This window comes from Juglans microcarpa x Juglans regia, chromosome 5S (genome assembly GCF_004785595.1).
Source record: "Juglans microcarpa x Juglans regia isolate MS1-56 chromosome 5S, Jm3101_v1.0, whole genome shotgun sequence".
In the NCBI taxonomy this organism is placed as follows: Eukaryota; Viridiplantae; Streptophyta; class Magnoliopsida; order Fagales; family Juglandaceae; genus Juglans; species Juglans microcarpa x Juglans regia.
The window spans coordinates 16908762-16927728 of record NC_054603.1 but is presented as its reverse complement, the minus strand read 5'-3'; the positions used below and the strand labels follow the sequence as shown (position 1 = coordinate 16927728).

Genomic DNA, 18967 nt, shown 5'->3' with positions numbered 1-18967 from the left:
AAAGGTTAAATTTAAATTTGCTTTTCGATTTGAGATTAATCAGGATAAAAGTTTGAAATCTTTAATTTTTGCAAAAGAAAAACATTTGAATTTTCTACAACAGGAGATCAAGTATAAAAAGATTTTTGAACACATATCCTCCCCTTTACTTCTTTCAAAAATTGATGATTTTAACAAACGTTTGATTTCTGATGTTTGTTCTGATTTACCCAATGTTGTTTGGTACAGGAAGAAACACATCGTTTATCTTCCATATATCAAAATTTTTGCTGAAAAATCCATTCCTACTAAAGCTAGTACTATTCAAATGAATAGTAAGACTTTAGAATTCTGCAAACTTGAAATTGCAGATCTTCTTCAAAAAGGAATAATTAGACATAGCAAGTCCCCTTAGTCTTATCCTGCCTTTTATGTTCAGTAAAATGCTGAGCTAGAGAGAGGAACCCCTCCTCGTCTAGTCATTAACTACAAACCCTTGAACAAATTCTTAGAGTGGATTAGGTACCCTATTCCCAACAAAAATGACTTAATTCATAGGTTAAGTAATGCAGTTGTCTTCTCCAAGTTTGACCTAAAATCAGGAGTTTGGCAAATCCAGATTGCTGAATCAGATAGGTAGAAGACAACTTTTATTACCCCATTTGGTCACTACGAGTGGAATGTGATGCCCTTTGGCCTAAAAAATGCCCCTAGTGAATTCTAAAATATCATGAATGATATCTTCAACTCATTCACTGCTTTCACCATTGTCTTTATAGATGATATTCTTGTTTTTTCCAAATCTATTGATGAACACTGGAAACATTTGAATTCATTTCTTGACATCATTAGACTTAATGGTCTTGTCGTCTCTGCGAAAAAGATTAAATTATTCCAAACCAAGATTAGATTCCTTGGTTTTGATATTTCTGAGGGCAAAATCAGGCCCATCCAAAGAGCCATTGAATTTGCTGATAAATTTCCTGAGGTCATCATTAAAAAAAAACAATTGTGGAGATTCTTAAGATCTCTCAATTATATTGCTGATTTCTACAAGGATATGAGGAAACAATGTCGTCCTTTGTTCGAATGACTCATTTCCAATCCTCCTCCTTGGACAGATATACACACTAATCTGGTAAGGAAAATTAAGGTACATGTTAAGACTCTCCCGTGTCTTGGTATCCCTACCTCTGATTCATTTAAAATTGTTGAAACAGATGCCTCTGATATAGGTTATGGTGGCATTCTGAAACAATCTGTTTCAGCAGACTCTTCTGAACAAATTGTTCGCTTCCATTCTGGAGTCTGGAACCCTGCACAAGAAAAATATAGTACTATTAAAAAAAGAAATTTTATCTATAGTACTATGTATTTCTAAATTTCAATATGATTTAATTAATAAGAAATTCCTATTAAGGATCGATTGCATGAGTGCTAAATTTGTTTTAGAAAAAGATGTTCAAAACATTGCATCAAAACATATTTTTGCATGGTGGCAAGCTATTCTAAGTGTTTTTTATTTTGACATTGAATTTATCAAAGGCACCAACAATTCTATTCCTGATTTTCTTACTCGTAAATTCTTGCAGACACCCAACCATGAGCAAGAAAAACCAAGGCAAAGAAAAATAGACAAATGTCCATCCCCCAATTCCTAGCCTCAAGCTGATAAAAAATGAGCCGGCACAGTCTCCTGTGTCAACCTGTTTACATATTGCCAATAGGTTCACACCTCTTGGTAAAATTATTCAACTTGCGACTGTCGCATCAACGGTTTTTATGTCATTTGATCCATATGCCAAGGCAATTGCATCAAAGGTTTCAAACCCTGCTTCTTCTCAGTATTTCCTCCCAAAAGGAAAATCTGAGTATTTAAGAAAACCTTTTGTGACGTATCTGTTTCATGTAGAACCAAACCGGTCTGCATACACAGATGCTTTCGAAATCGCTTCCTCTTATTTTCCTCCTAATTTTCACTGAATACTAGAAGATTCTTCCAAGAATCTCCAGTTTTATTCCAGTATCTTAATTCTAACCAATTCCAATGTCATAAAACCCATTTATGACAAAAATGATTCAAAAAAATTAATTTACCATAGTGCCTATATCCTCCGAGTCATCACAGAAGAAGAATGGGGAACCAATCCCTATACTCCCAAGAGACTCTCAGATACAGACACTTCTTTTAATTATCATGATTATATTTCTTCCTGGAATAAATTCATGTTTTTTCAGATACCTGATATGAGCCACTCTTGGTTCATTAATTTTGATGTTACGTTCAAAGGAAGCTTTCCTTTTTGGTTTCTCCAATGGTTGAACCAATTTGGATTAATTCCAGAGAATTTCCTTGAGCAGCTCTCCCGAACTTTTAAACATTATACCATGATCGTTGGTCCCAAACTCGACCGACACCTTGCTCATTTTCCTTACTCTCTCCATTTTGCAAAAACTACAAACTACCGTGAATTTTTAAATGGAGTTATGAAAGGAATACTAATGTTATGACCCATGCTTACTTCACTAAGTGATGGGACAAGTTTGCATTCATTCAAAAAACAATTGATCGTATGATTAAGAACTTTCCACAAGCTGCACCTGACTTGCAGAATAAAGAGGAATTCCCAACCATCAAGATCGGTTCAACTGCTCTTGGATATCCATTAATCCAGGCCCCTACTTCACCTACAACATCCCAACGAGGAAAAGCCACCAGCTCATCCTCAAAGAAATCCTCAATGTCTAAAAAGAATACTGATATTCTTGATAGACTTGATAAAAAGGATTTAATCAAAATACTTGAAAAACAACTGACAAAGTCCCTGAGCAATGATTCTGAAGAAGACAAGAATTCAAATGCATCATCAGAGGCTTCATACAACAATGTATTTGGTCATGATTCAGAAGATACCCCAAGGTTGACTGATGACTGACTACTACTTGAGTTCAAAGAGGACTAACCCTAGTCTCTTTTGATACTTGTAGCCTTATGCCGAAAGCAGCAGCTCACAGAGACAGCTGAAGACATAAAGACGACTACCATACTATCTTGTCATCTTATGCCAAAAGCAGTAACCCACAGAGACAGCTGGAAGACATAATGATGATACCTGTGCCCATGCTTAAACAGTTCCCACTTCATGCTTAGGCAAAACTCACCCCCGAGAATCAAAACTGAATCACATTCTCCCAAACTTGAGTATCTCCTAATTGTAAGTGCAAATTTGCACTACCTTATTTCTTTGTGCATTTTAAGCTTTGTAATTTTAATAAAGCTTATATGTTTAATCTATCTGCCTTAATTTATTTTATTCAAGCATACATGCATTTGGCCGGTTTTACCGCCTAAATATTTTGTTGCAAATTTTAATTGTGCAATTACTCTGATTCCTCTGCTTCCTTATCTTCTTCTTCAGTCTTTTATCATTTCTGTTGTTTTTGGTATCAGAGCCACTCTGGTATCTAGTTGTTCAGAATTACTTCTATTTCATTTCAATTATTTTGTTGTTCTACAACCCCCACACTGAGTTCTTACTTTGGTTGGTTCACTACTTTGTTGTCTGTCTAGTACCCTAGGTAAGTCCCGTTTGCCGGAGAGCGTTGAGGGCAGTTTGGGTTGTCGGGTCGAATAAGGTATAGTGTTCGTAGGCCCTTGAAGTGCGAAGGTCAGTGTTGTCCAGTGACAAAATGAATAGGATGGATAGATCTAACTCAACAATTAGTTCCAAGTCGACTATGCCACCAGACATAGCTAATGAAGAAGACTGCTCTTTTGATGAAGCAGTTCCCCATGTGCTAGAATCATGGAAGATCCCAAAGATCAACCCTAATTCCATTTACCAAACTTCTTGGTATCAATCTACTTTTAATCCTACCTTTAATGTTCGAACTGTCGAACAAACCTATGCCATTTCAAAATCTCAAGAAAAATGTTTTCTTTTCAAAAAGGAAAATATTGAAGAGTATCGAAAAAATGGTTTCAAATATTTACATATTGGTTCAGTCCAAATTGCTGCCAAACCTTTAACTAGGAAAGGCATCAATGCTTCTGTTTTATTTTGTTTAAGAGATGCTAGGTTCAATCAATTTGAAACTAGTATATTAGGAATGATCTAGTCCTCTCTCGCAGAAGGACCAGTTCATTTCGATTGTTTTCCTGATTTAACTTTGGCTTTAACTGATAAGAATATCCTGAGTGCCTTGACTTTGGATATTTTAACTTCTGGATATGATATGATTTAAGGTAGCAAACCTCTTGCTTTAAGGTCTGCTAGCAATAATGTAAAGAAGACTTCCTATCATGCTTTTATACAGAGTAGGATAAACGCTTTTACCTATAGAATCTGAACATATTTTAACCGAGGTGCTCATTGGAGTGCGAGCATGTGTCTTCCCTTCCATGTCCAATCTCTTAAAAAGATCTTTAGCGTATTTAGATTGCGAAATAAAAATCCCTCCTTCAGTTTGTTTAATTTGAATCCTAATGAAGAAATTTAATTCCCCAATCATACTCATCTCAAACTCATTTTTATGGAAAAGTCATGTGAGAGTTTGTCAAGAGTGGAATCGAACACAATGTCATCTACATAAATTTGAGAAATAAGTAGATGGTTACCAAATTTTCTTAAAAAAAGTGTTCGGTCAGCTTGACCTCTTACGAAGTTATTTTCAAGCAAGTATTTCGTTAGTCTCTCATACCATGGTCGAGGTGCATGCTTCAATCCATAAAGAGTTTTCTTCAATCTGAAAACATGGTTAGGAAACAAGTGATTAGAAAATCTCTTTGGTTGTTCTACATATACTTCTTCATTGAGTATGCCATTTAAAAAAGCACTTTTAACATCCATTTAATAAAACTTAAAATTTAAATGGCTTGCAATTGCTAGCAATATGCAAACAGATTTCAAATGAGCTACTAGTGCAAAGGTCTTGTCAAAGTCAGTTCCTTCAACTTGGGTGTATCCTTGTGCTACCAGTCTGGCCTTGTTTCGAACAATGGTTCCATCTTCGTCTGACTTGTTTTTGAAGATCCACTTTGTTCCGATGATGTTGTGATCTTTAGGTCTTGGAACTAGCTCCTACATTTTATTTCGAGTGAACTGGTGCAATTCCTTGTGCATGGCATTGACCTAGCTTTCATCTTGTAAGGCTTCTTCTATCTTTTTACGTTCAACCTGATGCAAATAGCAAACATATGAGACTTGATTTAAAACACGTTTTCTTAATCTCATACCTTCATCTAATTCTCCAAGATGTTCTCCTTCAGATGATTGTGGCTATGATGATTAGGTCCATCTTGGTGCCCATCAGGCTGATCCTTGTAGAGGGCTCTTTTTCATGGTGTAAAACTGAGCTTAGTGTAGCAAGTTCCACTGGATATGTGTCCTCTTGATTGGTTGAGTTTTCTTCAACCTTCTCAATAAAGTTGTCAAGTTCTTTCTTGGTCATCTGCTAAGAGTTTTCATCCATAACTATGTTGACTGAGTCCATCAATGTTTTAGTCCGTAGATTGTAAACTCTGTAAGTTTCGTATTTGATGAATATCCAAGAAATATTTCTTTATAACTTTTTCTATCGAATTTGTGGGCATTCTCTCTGTCTCTCAGAATGTAGCAAGTACTCCCGAATACCTTAAAATACTTTACTGTAGGTTTCTCTCCATTCCATAACTCATAGGAAGTGAGTTTAGTGCCTGGACGAAAGACTACACGATTCAAAATGTGTTCAACAGTGTTGACAGCTTCTCCCCATAAGTATAACGCCAATTTTTAGTTACTCAGCATGGTGTGGGCCATCTCTTGTATTGCCCTATTTTTCCTCTCCATAATTCTGTTTTGTTGTGGAGTGATTGGGGCTGAGAACTCTTGATGTATCCCCTGTTCATCACAAAAAGATGAGAAATTAGTATTTTCAAATTCTCTCCCATGATCACTACGAATACGAGAGATAGATGAATTCTTTTCTATTTGTAGTCATCTAAACAGTTTCTTGGCAAGGTCTAAGGTTTCTGTTTTGTCTCTCAACAGAATGATTCATGTATATATTGAGTAGTCATCCACGATGACCATTATATACTTCTTTTCACTGAAACTCTCAGTCTGAGTAGGACCCATTAAATCTATGTGTAACAGCTCAAGTGGTCTTGAGGTCAGAATATCAACTATCTTCTTGTGCTATGCCTTGGTCTGCTTCCTTTCCTAACAGATTCCACACACCAACTTCTTATTTTTCAAAATTTAGGGTAGACCACGTACAGATTCCTTCTTAGAGATTTTTTGCATGTGCTTATAGTTGATATGGCCTAGACGGTAGTGCCACAACTCAGTTTCATCTAGCTCTACTGTGACAATGCATTGTGTTCATAAGAGAAACTCCATAGAAGTTGTTAGCAGTCCTGGTGCCCTTCAAGATCCATTTTCTATCACTATTGTAGACTTTACATTCATCATTTGAGAACTACACAAAAAGATGATCATCACAAAGCATACTAATACTTAATAGATTGACCTTAAGGCCATTAACAAAAAGAACATTATGAAGAGTACGTAAACTAGGAACATCTACACTTCCCTTTCCTTCCACTGTTGTTGTACTTCCATCACCGAAAGTTGCGTATCCTTCACTGATGGACTCAATCTTCTTAAACAACTATTTGTCTCCTGACATATGTCTAGAACAAGCACTGTCCAAATACCACATGCTAGTGTCCATAGCTTTGAGTGCTGTGTGTGCTACTAGACATATGGCTTTTTCTTTCACTGCCCACTTGTTCTTGATATTCGTATTATCCATGTTTTTAAGAAAACACAATTCGGATAGTTCGCCAAGTTTCTTACCTATGGTGTTTATTTGATTGCTCAATTTGTCCACTTTAATTTCTAGGTTCGTATCCTTGCTGGAAAACTTATTTCTATTTCTTTTTTATTTCTCTTTTCTAAGTCCAAAGCAATTTGTTCTAGTGTGTCTAATTATTCCACAATAATGACAAGTAGGGACAAACATTCCTTTGGACTTACCTGGAGAAGTCATTATTGACTTGCCATTGTTCACAGGTTTCTTTGAGACATTTTCTATATTACTTCCTCTTACAAAGGTGATACCTCTGGATGTAGAGGCAGTAGATGTTTTACGATGTGAATATTTGGAAGTATTGTATCCCAACCTTGTGCGATCGGAACTATCTCTTTGAACTTTCAGTAGTTCATTGAGTTTTTGAGTGGGAGTCTTTTCTTTGACTTCCTGACAAGCTACAAACTTCTTTTCCAGCACCTCTTTATGTGCGCTTAGCTTTGTCACTTCTAGTTTTGTCACTTTCAGTGCCTCCACCAAATTGTTCTTTTCATTCTCTATGGTGGTTAGGTTTTTGTACAACTTTTTATTTACTTTTTAGATTTTCACAAACTCTTCACATAAGTCCTCATATGCTTCATGCACACTTAATTCATGATCAGCAACTTCTATGGCAACATCAGAAACAGTATTACAAACAACCATGCTGTCGTCAGCACATTGTTTGCTCGTGTCAGCACAATCAATAACAGAGGCAGAAAAACCAATAAAGGTAGTTGCATTATCAGAGGATGTATCTGAACTTTCAGAGTCAGAATCATCACTCAGAATAGTATTCAAACCTTTTGTCTTTCTTTTAAAATTTGGGCATTCCATTCTTATGTGAGCAAAACCAGAGCATTCATGACATTGAACTTTATCTTTAAATTCAGTTTTGTTTTTATTCCACTTTTTCGATTCATTATTTCTAGTAAAATTCTTACCTTTTTTCAACTTACTAAAATTCTTTTTTATTAAACATGAAGTTTTTTAATTTTTTGGCCACGAGAGCTAAGTCATCATTACACATATCTTCATCATTAGACTGATTTTTTTCCTTAGTAGTTTTGAGTGCGATGAACTTACCTTTCTTTTATTGTGAAAGAGTATATTCATAAGTTTGCAAAGAACCTACCAGTTCTTCTACCCGAATTGTATCTAAATCCTTGCTTTCTTCTATGGCTGTCACCTTTAGTCGAAACCTTTCAGGCAAGGATCTCAGGATTTTTCTCACAACTCGTGCCTCTTCCACCTTCTCACCGAGATTGTACCTAGAATTAATAATGTCATTTAGTTTAGAGTAAAACTCATTAAAAGTCACATCTTCCAGTATTTTTATCTCCTCAAACTTTGAGGTAAACATTTGTAATTTGGAACTTTTCACCATTTTGGTCCCTTCATGTGTGGCTTCCAAAATATCCCAAGCATCCTTGGATGTCTCAAACATGGAAATTCTCTTGAATTCATCAGTAGAAACTGCTGTGAAAATGACATTTAGACCTTTGTTGTTCCAATTACAACTGCTTGATTGTTCTTTGGTCCACTCTTCTATAAGTGTTGTGGGCCTTGTCCATCCTGACTCCACGGTTAGCCAGACTTTCTCATCAAGCGACTTTAGAAACACTCTTATCCTTACCTTCCAGTAGACATAGTTATCACCATCAAAATATGGTGGTAATGATAGTGTCGCCATGATCTTCTAGGGGAACGGATCACACTCAGATTGAGTGAACCACGCTCTGATGCCAATTGAAATTACCCAAGTATTCCTGATTATGCATGTTAATGCTAAACCAAAAGCTATTAGCACGGATTAGTAGCCAATATAAAATATTAAGAGCATTAATACATAATTTGGTTACAAAGGGAAACCCTTTGAAGAACTCCTCAAAGGTAAAACCCTATGAGGCAACCAAACCCAGGAAAACCAATTTTATCGATTGAGAATATTACAAGTAAAATGTTTATAAAACCTTTGTAATTAGACACGTGATCCGCTTATCATCTACCGCAGTAGGTAGTCAGAACATATGACACTCTCTAATCTTTATCTTTCCTACTGGGACCTCTAGTGGTTGAACTCGAACACGTTAACTCCCCTTGGAGTATGCGAGAACTCAATCCCACAGACTAAGCTTTTTGGAAAATCCTTCTCTCAAGAATTTTCTCTTGCACGATTTCTTGAAGTTCTATCCAAATCTTCAAGCTCTCAATACTTATGAATATGTATTGTTCAAGTGTTCTTTAAAACCCTCAGCCGACTTCTCTATAAATAGGCAATGCAGTGATTGATTTGGAAAAGGACTCTATTGACAGGTTTATCCAGAATCTCAGTCAGATACGTTGCTAACTATTTGCGAACATCTCGGACTAGATCACTTCTTCTTGATTGAATCGATTTCAAATCTGCTTCAGTTTCTTTAATAATGCTTGCATCTTTATCTCTTCAACTGACTCTTAGACTCGAAACATACATAGGACTTTTGTAGACTCTTATCTTATTATATAAACAAGATTTGATAAGAGTTATAATTCAAACACTTATCCTTATCGGATAACTTCTATTTAAATACTCATCCTTATCAGATACAATCCTAGAGTCCTATTTAAAATTACATTCATCCATAATTCGAATTTAAATACAGACTCATCTAATCCTAGTCAAACATAAATTACATTTACAATCCTGATCACCCGATTTCTGCTACATGTCGGGGTCCTACTAGATATTGCCAAGCATGTCCGAAAGCCAATGGGATCGATCAACAACTCGACCCTGTCATGAAGCACTAGACACTCGAGCCTTCGTCTTCGTACTTCTATTCTAGACACGATCGATACTCAAAGAGATGGACACCTGAGAGATCGTGGAGTATCGACCGGTGAGACATCCACACAGAGGCATCATGCACAGCGACTCGCAAGGAGATGGTTGATACAATGCGTGCATAGATCAGTGGACAGACATCAGCGGTAATCGATGCAGTCCATACGGAGATCTGTATTTCCATGTCTGACTTACGTACAGAGATTAATACTAGCATCTTTGACTTACAGAGATTAGTTCTAACATCTCTGAGCTACGTATAGAGATTGATGTCATATTTGTGACTCAGGTCACGATCAGTACTTGACTGACACAGCTAAAAACATGCCTAGTTGTAGTCGTGGATGTGTGCTGGGAGTTGAAATCTTAGTAATTTCTATTTTTTATTTACATTTTTTTTTGTATGAACAATATTTGGTGTTATGTAAATTTAATTTACTTATTAATTAAATCTTTTTTGTCTTTTCTAAATTAATTATTTATTTCTATTATTTAATTGCTAGTTTTTATATAAATTAAATATTTATCCATGATTAAGGTATTTTGTTGCCATCAATAATTGTAAAAATTATGTAACCATTCGAACGGAATATTTCACGTTCGACCGTGTCTAGTCTCCGTTCGAACACTTTATTATACGTTTGAACATTGATAACTTATTGGGTCGAATGGTATAGTAATATGTTCGAACGGAAAGTTAATGTCTTGCTAAATTTATTGACTTAAATCACCAATTTCTCGTTCGATCATATATAATATGTATTCGAACATTGATTATCATTAAAGTTCGAATGTTTTGTATGTTGTTCGAATGGTAAGTTAATGTTCTGCTAAATTTATTAACTTAACCTGCCGATTTTCCTTTCGATCATATATAATATCTGTTCGAACATTAATTAATCTTAACTTTCAAACGTTGTTTCATAATGTTCAAACGGTAAATCAATGTCCCACTAAATTTCATCACTTAATGTGTCAAATTGCCGTTCGACCATATATAATTTCTATTCGAATGCTTATTTTATTTTGTTTGAATGGATGTTCGAATGTTTATTTTAATAGAGACGAAATTTTTCATCCCTACAGTTACCGTTCGAACGTGTTCGAATGGTAAACACCTTCCATCATTTTTTAAGAATGAAATTTGAATTTCGTTTCTAGATCTCATTTTTTAGGACGATTTTTATTTTTTCCCAAATAAAAATCGTCCCAAAAACGAATTTTTGTTGTAGTGACTACTTATAGACCACCCAAAATACGAGGTTATACTTGTGTATTTCAGGCCACGTGTTTAATCTGATAAAAAAATGTCATGCACATCGCTTTGTGTGAACTTAAAAAAATCTAAATTTTAAATTTCAGTTACGAAAGTAGTGATAGTTTAAATCTTTTAAAAATAATTAGAAGTAAAAGCTTCAGGTGAAATAAAAATATGATTTCTACAAGATAAAAGGAATTTTCGAGTTTATTAAGTAATTTTACTTCATGGAATTAAGTTGTATATATATATATATATATATGGTCAAAATCATATATATATATATATATGTATGTATGTATGCATGTTTACATCATGAACTAATTAAGCAGAAAGCTTGGATTTTATTTTTCTATGCTTTAGGATACCCTACATTAATGGCACACTTTGATAAAGCACGGATTCCATATGTTCCTCGAGGCTTGGGAGGTCATGGTTGTCGTCATAACTATACAACAAGGGCACCATTCTTGCCATATTAAGACAAGCCTCGTTGAATTTTGCTGGAACTGGGTTTGGAGAGATCAGACACTCCTTGTTTAGTCTTTTCCATGAATCTGAAATCATATCGACGACCTTCTCTCGTGCATCTTTGACTGCAGAATCCTTGTGTTCTTTCATGTAATAATCTATGTACGATCCATCATGGCCATCTTGATTCTCATCCTGCAATCACATCCATGAACCATACTGGTTGTTAGCTTTTTCCATAACTGAAAGCTGTAAACTTTTTGCTAGCTAGGACATGTTTTTTCAAGACAAGGAGAGGAAGGATTTGATCTCCATTATAACTAGAGTCAGTGTAATTGGAGTTATACAATTGTTAAAAAATAGACGCTGCTAGAGGAATCGATGAAGTATGGATGAAAACTAACCGATAAGTGCAAATGCACATGTTTTTCTCTTTTATTTCAATCATTTTTTTTATATATATTTAAATATTTTTAAAAAATAAAAAAATATAACAATTCACTAATAATCACTTTCTTAATTATTAAGTAAATAAAAAATAAAAAATTCAATTAGTTACTTTTATCGGTCAAAATTATCGATTTAAATAGCTATTTCCTTAAAAAATATCATAGATTTCATCCTACATGGGTTTTAGTTATAAGGTTGTAGTTTTGTCCCAGCTATCATCTCCGTACGTGCAGGTATACATGGCGTTTGTTTTTTATTTTCCTGATACATTGAGAGAGGGGGTCGAACCCATTATCTCATTTTGGAGATGTGGATCTTGTGCCATCAGGCTAAAGGCCGTTGGCTTGTTGAGTGTCTATAACAAAGTTATATCGATCATTTTGGATGCAAGTTGGTGAATACTGACTTGATGCTTTGTTTGCTAGCATACCAACCTTGTAGATGCATGGTTCTCACAAAACGAAGACAGGACTACTATTAAAGGTACATTAATGTGCAGTTAAAGGACGAACGTACTATATTATATACACATAGTCGAGGAGCTCCACTCATCTATTTTTTTGAATGGCCTCTTTAAAGCATCCCAGCCGCATACCTAAAACTAATCCTTAGCCAAGTTATAGGAAAAAGACATGAAAAGTAAAAAAACTCATCTGATTCCTAAATTACGTTTTGATTTTAGGATTGGTACTTGATCGATCCGGCCCCAATTTTGTAGCAAGCCTAAATCATTACTTTTTTTTTATTCCAAATTTATCTATATGTAGATATATTTGTTATTCTCTTTCTTCCAAACTATAAACCATATCATAAAAATTAAATTTTCTTGTTTTTGTTAATGTGAGGTAGATAAGATTTTTTTATATTTCAATAATATTAAATAGAGTCATCTTTACTATAAATTTAACAAATTTTTATTAACAAACACACATTTTCACAGGGCTGTGATTTCAATTCCCTAATAATTATATATTTCTAGATTTTTTTTTTTTGTTTCGAATTTAATTATATATTTCAATTTCCTATTAATTTTTAAGATTTAATCATTATAAAATATTATCGCTGGGAAAGGCAAGTTTCGACAAGAAAATTATATTACTCTTACAAATATAATAATTTCAAAAATATTATCATGCCCACAAAAACATAATTTAAATTTTTGTTTAAAATATTCTCTAGATAATAATATATAGTTCAAAGTATAAGAAAAAAGATAAAATAGTTGAGTTGTTAATATTGTAAAGGGAAGTAAGAGAAAAAGTAATAACGAAAGAATAAAGAAATATGATTTTAATAGAATATAAAAAAGAATAAGAAGTGTGATGTATGAGGTTTTAAAAAGATGAATAAAATTTAAGAAAATATAATTTTTAGTTAAAATTTAATAAAAAATTTAATCATCTGGATGTCGATGCTCTTATTATCCAGACCAAGTATACTTTACAGATTATGTATAGAAAAAACCCAGCTAAAAGCATTCTTTGAGGTCTTTTTTTAAACATCTTTTCAACGGTGATCTTCTGAAAACAAATTCGATTCTCAATACATGATACACGACTCCATTGAACAGTTTTACAGCGATTTTCTTTAAAAAAAAAAAATGAAACAAGTTTTTGAAGTAAAAAACATATATAAAGCTGTTTTGATCATGAATATTTCATCATGTAGCAAACTCACCATGGCACTTCCCAAGTCATCCCAGAGCCGAAGAATTGTGGCAGGTGAAGATATAATTTCCGGTACATTGTCAACAAGATGGACAGTTTCCTTGGTTACTCCATGTCCCAACAGAAAGAAAACGTGAATTAGTACCACATGTACTCCTGAACTAACAACTGCATTTTTCAGATACTCTTCAGCTTTTGGTGATTGCCCAGAAGAAAACCACTGAGCCTCCACTAGAAAAGCATTGCACAAACTCGCCCACTGCAACAATTCGATCGTGATTTTCATGAACTTGTTTTATTATTACTTAGATAAGCAATATATATTTATAATATGTGGACCAGCATTTACCGTCTTCCTTAAAGAATCTACAGGATTCCACCCATGCTTTCGATGTATCTTGTGGCTAATTTCATCAGTGATGTCATTAAGAGCCTTGAAGCATATCTTCATGTATTCGGGTAACTCCTCAACTGCAGCAAGATCCCATCTGCGTGCAACAATCTGGTAATGAACCACAGTTGGGAGGGGAATATATATATATATATGTGTGTGTGTGTGTGTGTGTGTGGAAGTAATCCTGTATTTTAAGATGCATATATACTTGTTGATGGCTTCTGTGAAGAGGGTGACTTCCTCAAGCGTTCCATGAACATCGAAAATGTCATCTATTATGTAGATTAGAGAAATGGGTTTTGTGAGCTCAACCCTTTCCTCTGATAGATCTGGGTCTGTAAGACAGGCCATGGAAACAATGTACCATTTGAGCGGTTGGTCCCTTGCAAACTTCAGTTCCTGTGCCAGACCAACATCTTTCCACCATCTACGATGACAGAGATTGACTTTAGATAGGGAAAATAATCACTGCAGTTGTAAAGTAGTAAATCATCAAGTAGTTGTTACACTTACTTGGAGATTTGAACAATTTCCTTCTGGTGAATGGATTGGACCATATTGAAATCCATTTTTGCTAGGTGGTGTAAATCATTCAACCATAATCCATTTGTGCCCCTCAAATTACCAAAAAACTTCTTGGCCATGAACCTTGCCAAACTTTTGTGGTAAGGATTCCCTAAAGTATTCCCAACAACACTGACTTGGTTGTCATCAGGATGTCTGACTTGGTTGTCATCAGGATGTCTGATTTGCCACGCATTCAGAAGCTGATCGCAAAAGCTGCTAGCTTCATCTAATATGTCTTCTCCTTCTATACTTAGCTGTGAAGCTTCAAAGAAACTCATCAATCCGTTTATGTCGTTATCCAGTTCTTTGTCAAACTTTCCCTCCCTGTCCTTGAAGTTGTTAAATACATCTGTTATAAACAATAGACGGTTGAGAATTAGTCTCATCATCGCTTTTGTTTTAAACTGAGAAAGAAACAAGACAGGTAACGGGGAGTACTAACTCACCGGCAGGAACATAGTAACCTCGTTGTCTCAACAGTCGAAAGCGTAGCGCAACCTCGTGAAGATTCTGACCGCAATCACCATGAGCAATGTATTTTGCATATTGCCCTTTTAAAATTGCATCAATGTCTTCCTCGAAGTGGTAGTCAATGCCGAGGCGTTGGATGGCATTAATCATGTTTAAACATTCGAAACCATCATCTTTTCCTACTTTCCTTAGTGCACGCCTACATGCTTCTAATTTATGGGGATGTTGGACGCTGAGCCCGCCCTGCAGACAAAGAGATCAGTCGAACACAGCTCCGGTCAGAAATTAATCAAAAGATCAAACAGATAAAAATTAAGGTGACTTCATGCACAATACTCTTACAAAATCATGCTTCTTAGTTCCGTAGTTTGGATTTTCTAAAGGAGTAGAAGTAAATGTATCATCATGATCTTGGGAAATTTTCCAATGTTTGTGGGCACTCGGCATAGAGGCGAGGCTGTAGGGATTCGAATTCGGAGTTTTCTGAATTCTGTTGTCAGCAGTTGGGGGATTGATGAAAGCAAAGAGAGTTTTAGTGGACATGGAGGCGGCCATGGCAAGAATAAGCAAATAATTAATTTTGTTAATTTGAGAGTATGATAGGTCTGTAAAGAATGCTTGGATCCAATTTATAGGAAGACACATGAGGTCACGTAATGATCTATGTTATTGTCAAGTTTAAATTTTGATTAGAATTTAAAGTTTTGATTATAATCAAAACTTTTAGAGAGGTTAATTTATATTGAAATAGTTATTCTAAAGTGAAAATAATAATATAATATTATATTTTAATAATATTTTGTAAATACACATCTATTAATAGGGAAATGCTACGACCACCGAAAATAGCCACAAAAATTTTTTACCGAATGACATGTCTAGTTGACTTGGCAGGCCACGTTTCATAAAAGAAAAGTGAAAAATAAATCAAAAATAAAAAGCTGCGTCCCATGTGATTTTAACGAAAAAAATAAATAAAACCTGCCATTCAGCCCACGTGATTTTAATAAATAATAAAAAAAAAAAGAGTCAAAAAACAAAAAGAACCCAGGACCAGCCCATCCCTACCATTCATCCTTGCCTCTCTGTATCGTTACAGCGTACATCGTCTCGGCGCCTTCTCCCTTTAGTTTCAGCATAGATCTCTACTTACAATCCAGTCGGCATCGTTTTTCCTTTCTTCCAAGCGGTAATCTTTCTTTCATTTTTTTCTTTATTTTTATTCAAATATTAGGACTTTTATCTACAAATATTAAAAAAAATCAGTGCTCAAAATCATAAAATATGTTTGAAAATACTAACCCACTATGACTTAAATAATAAAAAGAAGTTTTTAAGGGCGTGTTCTGCTAAGCCTTTTGTCTTGGAGAGTTTTAGACCTTAGATTTTTGTGTGTTCAAACTTCACGTATACAGTTTTGGATGTATTAAGTTTTTTTTTTTTTTTTTTAATCAGAACGTATTGAATAATGGACCTTAGATTTTGAACCTTAAAATTTTGGACGTATATAGTTTATTATTGTATTATTTTGGACCTTGTATGAAAATGTTTGTTTCCCCACTTTTTGTGCATACCAAGTGGTCCAACTTTTTGTTTGTTTCTCCACTTTTTGTACATACAAAGTGGTCCAACTTAAAGTACTCTAATTGATTGGTAAAATGTCCCCTTGTGTGTACTGTTTTTAATGTAAAATCCATTGTCAATAATTACAACAAAAACAAATCATACACGTTTATGTCAAATCCCTTTGATTGTATATGATTTTTTTCAATATTCAAGTTAATATCTTGATTTGAATGTGGTTGGATATTCTTAGGTAATTCAAACACTAGAGTTGCAATGGATTTTGATATGGAACATGTAGATAATGAGTATGACGAGGTAGAAGTTGATGATGAGCAAGAATGTGCTGAAATAGTCGATGAACCTATGGTCGGAATGACATTTTCATCTGCAGAAGAAGTTTTGTCTTACTATATGAAATATGGTAAGCAGGAGGGATTTGGAGTGTATAAACGAAATTCTAAACAAGATGATGATGGTAATATCAGATGGTTTACCTTAGTATGTGTGAGAGAAGGCACATCAAAGAGTAAGGCTGCTAATATTCTGAAGCCAAGACAAATGGAGAAAATAGGGTGTATGGCCAGGATTAATGTGACGATGAACGATGAAGGTGTATATACCCTGGCTAAAGTAAACTTGGAGCACACACACATTTGTAGTCCAGGAAAGGCAAGACATTTCAAATGTTTTAAGAAGGTTGATACTCGTGTAGCTAAAAGACTTGAAATAAATGAAGAGGCAAGAATACGAATGTCAAAGAATTTCAAGTCTCTAGTTATTGAGGCGGGGGGTTACGATAAACTATCATTTGGGGAGAAGGAGTGTCGAAATTATATTAACAAAGCAAGACAACTTCGTCTTGGGGTTGGAGGCGTTGAAGCTTTATGTAAACACTTCCAAGAAATGCAAAAAAAAAAATCCAAATTTTTATTTTTCCATAGACGTGGACCATGATATGAGATTAAAGAATGTGTTTTGGGCAGACGCCAGAAGTAGAGCTATGTATGAATCATTTGGAGATGTGATTACATTTGACACAACATACCTGACTAATGCCTACAAGATGCCCTTTGCACCGTTTGTGGGTGTGAATCACCATGGCCAGTCAATCCTATTCGGGTGCGGATTGATATCTAATGAAGATGCACATACCTTTGAGAGGTTGTTTAAGTCATGGTTGAAGTGTATGAAAGACCAACCACCAAGTGCAATCATCACAGACCAAGACAAGGCAATGCAAATTGCAATTGCTAGAGTGTTTCCAGCATCTAGGCATCGCTTCTGCTTGTGGCACATAATGAAAAAACTTCCTGAGAAGTTTGGGTCACATGCTCGATATGATGAGATTAAGAGTGCATTACAGAAATGCGTGTATGACTCTTTAAGTGAGCATAAATTTGAAGAACGTTGGTCTGATTTCCTCGACATGTATGATTTGCATGAGAATGCATGGTTGGGATCACTATATAGTGACCGACATTTTTGGGTGCCGGCCTACGTTAGGGAATGTCAACTACACAACGGAGTGAAGGCATGAATGCATTTTTCGATGACTACGTTAACTCAAAGACCACTCTAAAGCAATTTATTGATCAGTACGATTCAGCTCTTAGGAGGAAGGTGGAGAATGAAGCCATTGCCGATTTCAATTCATTTAATATTGTGATTCCTTGCATCAGTCACTATCCTCTTGAGGAGCAGTTTCAAAAAGTATACACAATTGCCAAGTTCAAAGAAGTACAAGATGAATTTCGAGAATTTCTATATTTGACTACCTCGTATTTGGGATGCATGGATGGAAGATACACGTATGTAGTAGCCGATGAGGTTCGAGTGAGTCATAACTTAATAAAACATGCAAAGTACAGTGTTTTGGTCGATCAAGATCATCTGGATGTTAAATGCAGTTGCAAGTTGTTTGAGTTTAGGGGCATATTATGCAGACACGCTCTTCATATCTTGGCTCTACTAGGCAAAAGTACAGTACCATCAAAATACATCTTGGATCGGTGGAGGAAAGATATAAAGCGAAAATACACCTTTGTAAAAAATAATTATGAGTCGAGTAGCAACCACGATGGAGAAAGGTACGACAGGATCCAAAATTCCTTCTATGAACTGTGTTCGAATGCTTCAAAGGCCGAGAGTAGTTGTGTGAAATTAATCAGCGAAGCTAGAGTACCCTGACACCAATTCTTAGTGTGGTAGCGAACCAGTTGATCCACATACTTCCATGGAGGGCAGGAAAAATGCAGTTCTTAGTCCATTGGTAGTTCGAAGTAAGGGAAGACCACCGTCAAGGAGAAAAGTCCACCCTGTTGAGAAGGTTCTTAAGAAAGCGAGTACAAAAAGGAGATTACGATGCGACCCTATTGAGGTTCTTGGAGAGCAGAGTAGTCAAATAACAGATCAATGCAATGTGAGCGGCACACAATATGTATCTCCTCAAATCCAAGTATTTCATTCATTTCGTGGTTTTTTGTTGT

The 18967-nt window shown here is 35.2% G+C and overlaps 2 protein-coding genes across 2 annotated transcripts; one reads left to right on the top strand and one right to left on the bottom strand.

The window, feature by feature from the left end:
• Positions 1–11219: 11219 nt before the first annotated feature.
• On the bottom strand, positions 11220–15502 carry LOC121267954 ((3S,6E)-nerolidol synthase 1-like). The gene is made up of 7 exons (XM_041172050.1): positions 15258–15502; positions 14891–15158; positions 14391–14793; positions 14086–14304; positions 13833–13971; positions 13494–13742; positions 11220–11561 (listed from the first exon to the last, which is right to left on the bottom strand). The coding sequence occupies exons 1-7, from the start codon at positions 15468–15470 to the stop codon at positions 11265–11267; spliced, it is 1788 nt and encodes a 595-aa protein (XP_041027984.1). The 5' UTR covers positions 15471–15502; the 3' UTR covers positions 11220–11264.
• A 1252-nt stretch (positions 15503–16754) lies between these two features.
• LOC121267146 (protein FAR1-RELATED SEQUENCE 5-like) lies at positions 16755–18018 on the top strand. The gene is made up of 2 exons (XM_041171014.1): positions 16755–17367; positions 17465–18018. The coding sequence occupies exons 1-2, from the start codon at positions 16755–16757 to the stop codon at positions 18016–18018; spliced, it is 1167 nt and encodes a 388-aa protein (XP_041026948.1).
• The last annotated feature ends 949 nt before the right edge of the window (positions 18019–18967 follow it).

Bases quoted from the DNA above. Each gene is read 5' to 3' on its own strand.
- LOC121267146 (XM_041171014.1), top strand. From the start codon at position 16,755: ATGGATTTTGATATGGAACATGTAGATAATGAGTATGACGAGGTAGAA. The intron at 17,368-17,464 runs GTAAACACTTCC...TGTTTTGGGCAG, and splicing joins TGGAGGCGTTGAAGCTTTAT to ACGCCAGAAGTAGAGCTATG.
- LOC121267954 (XM_041172050.1), bottom strand. From the start codon at position 15,470: ATGGCCGCCTCCATGTCCACTAAAACTCTCTTTGCTTTCATCAATCCC. The intron at 14,794-14,890 runs GTGAGTTAGTAC...TGTTTATAACAG, and splicing joins AGGTTACTATGTTCCTGCCG to ATGTATTTAACAACTTCAAG. The intron at 14,305-14,390 runs GTAAGTGTAACA...CTGTCATCGTAG, and splicing joins GAAATTGTTCAAATCTCCAA to ATGGTGGAAAGATGTTGGTC.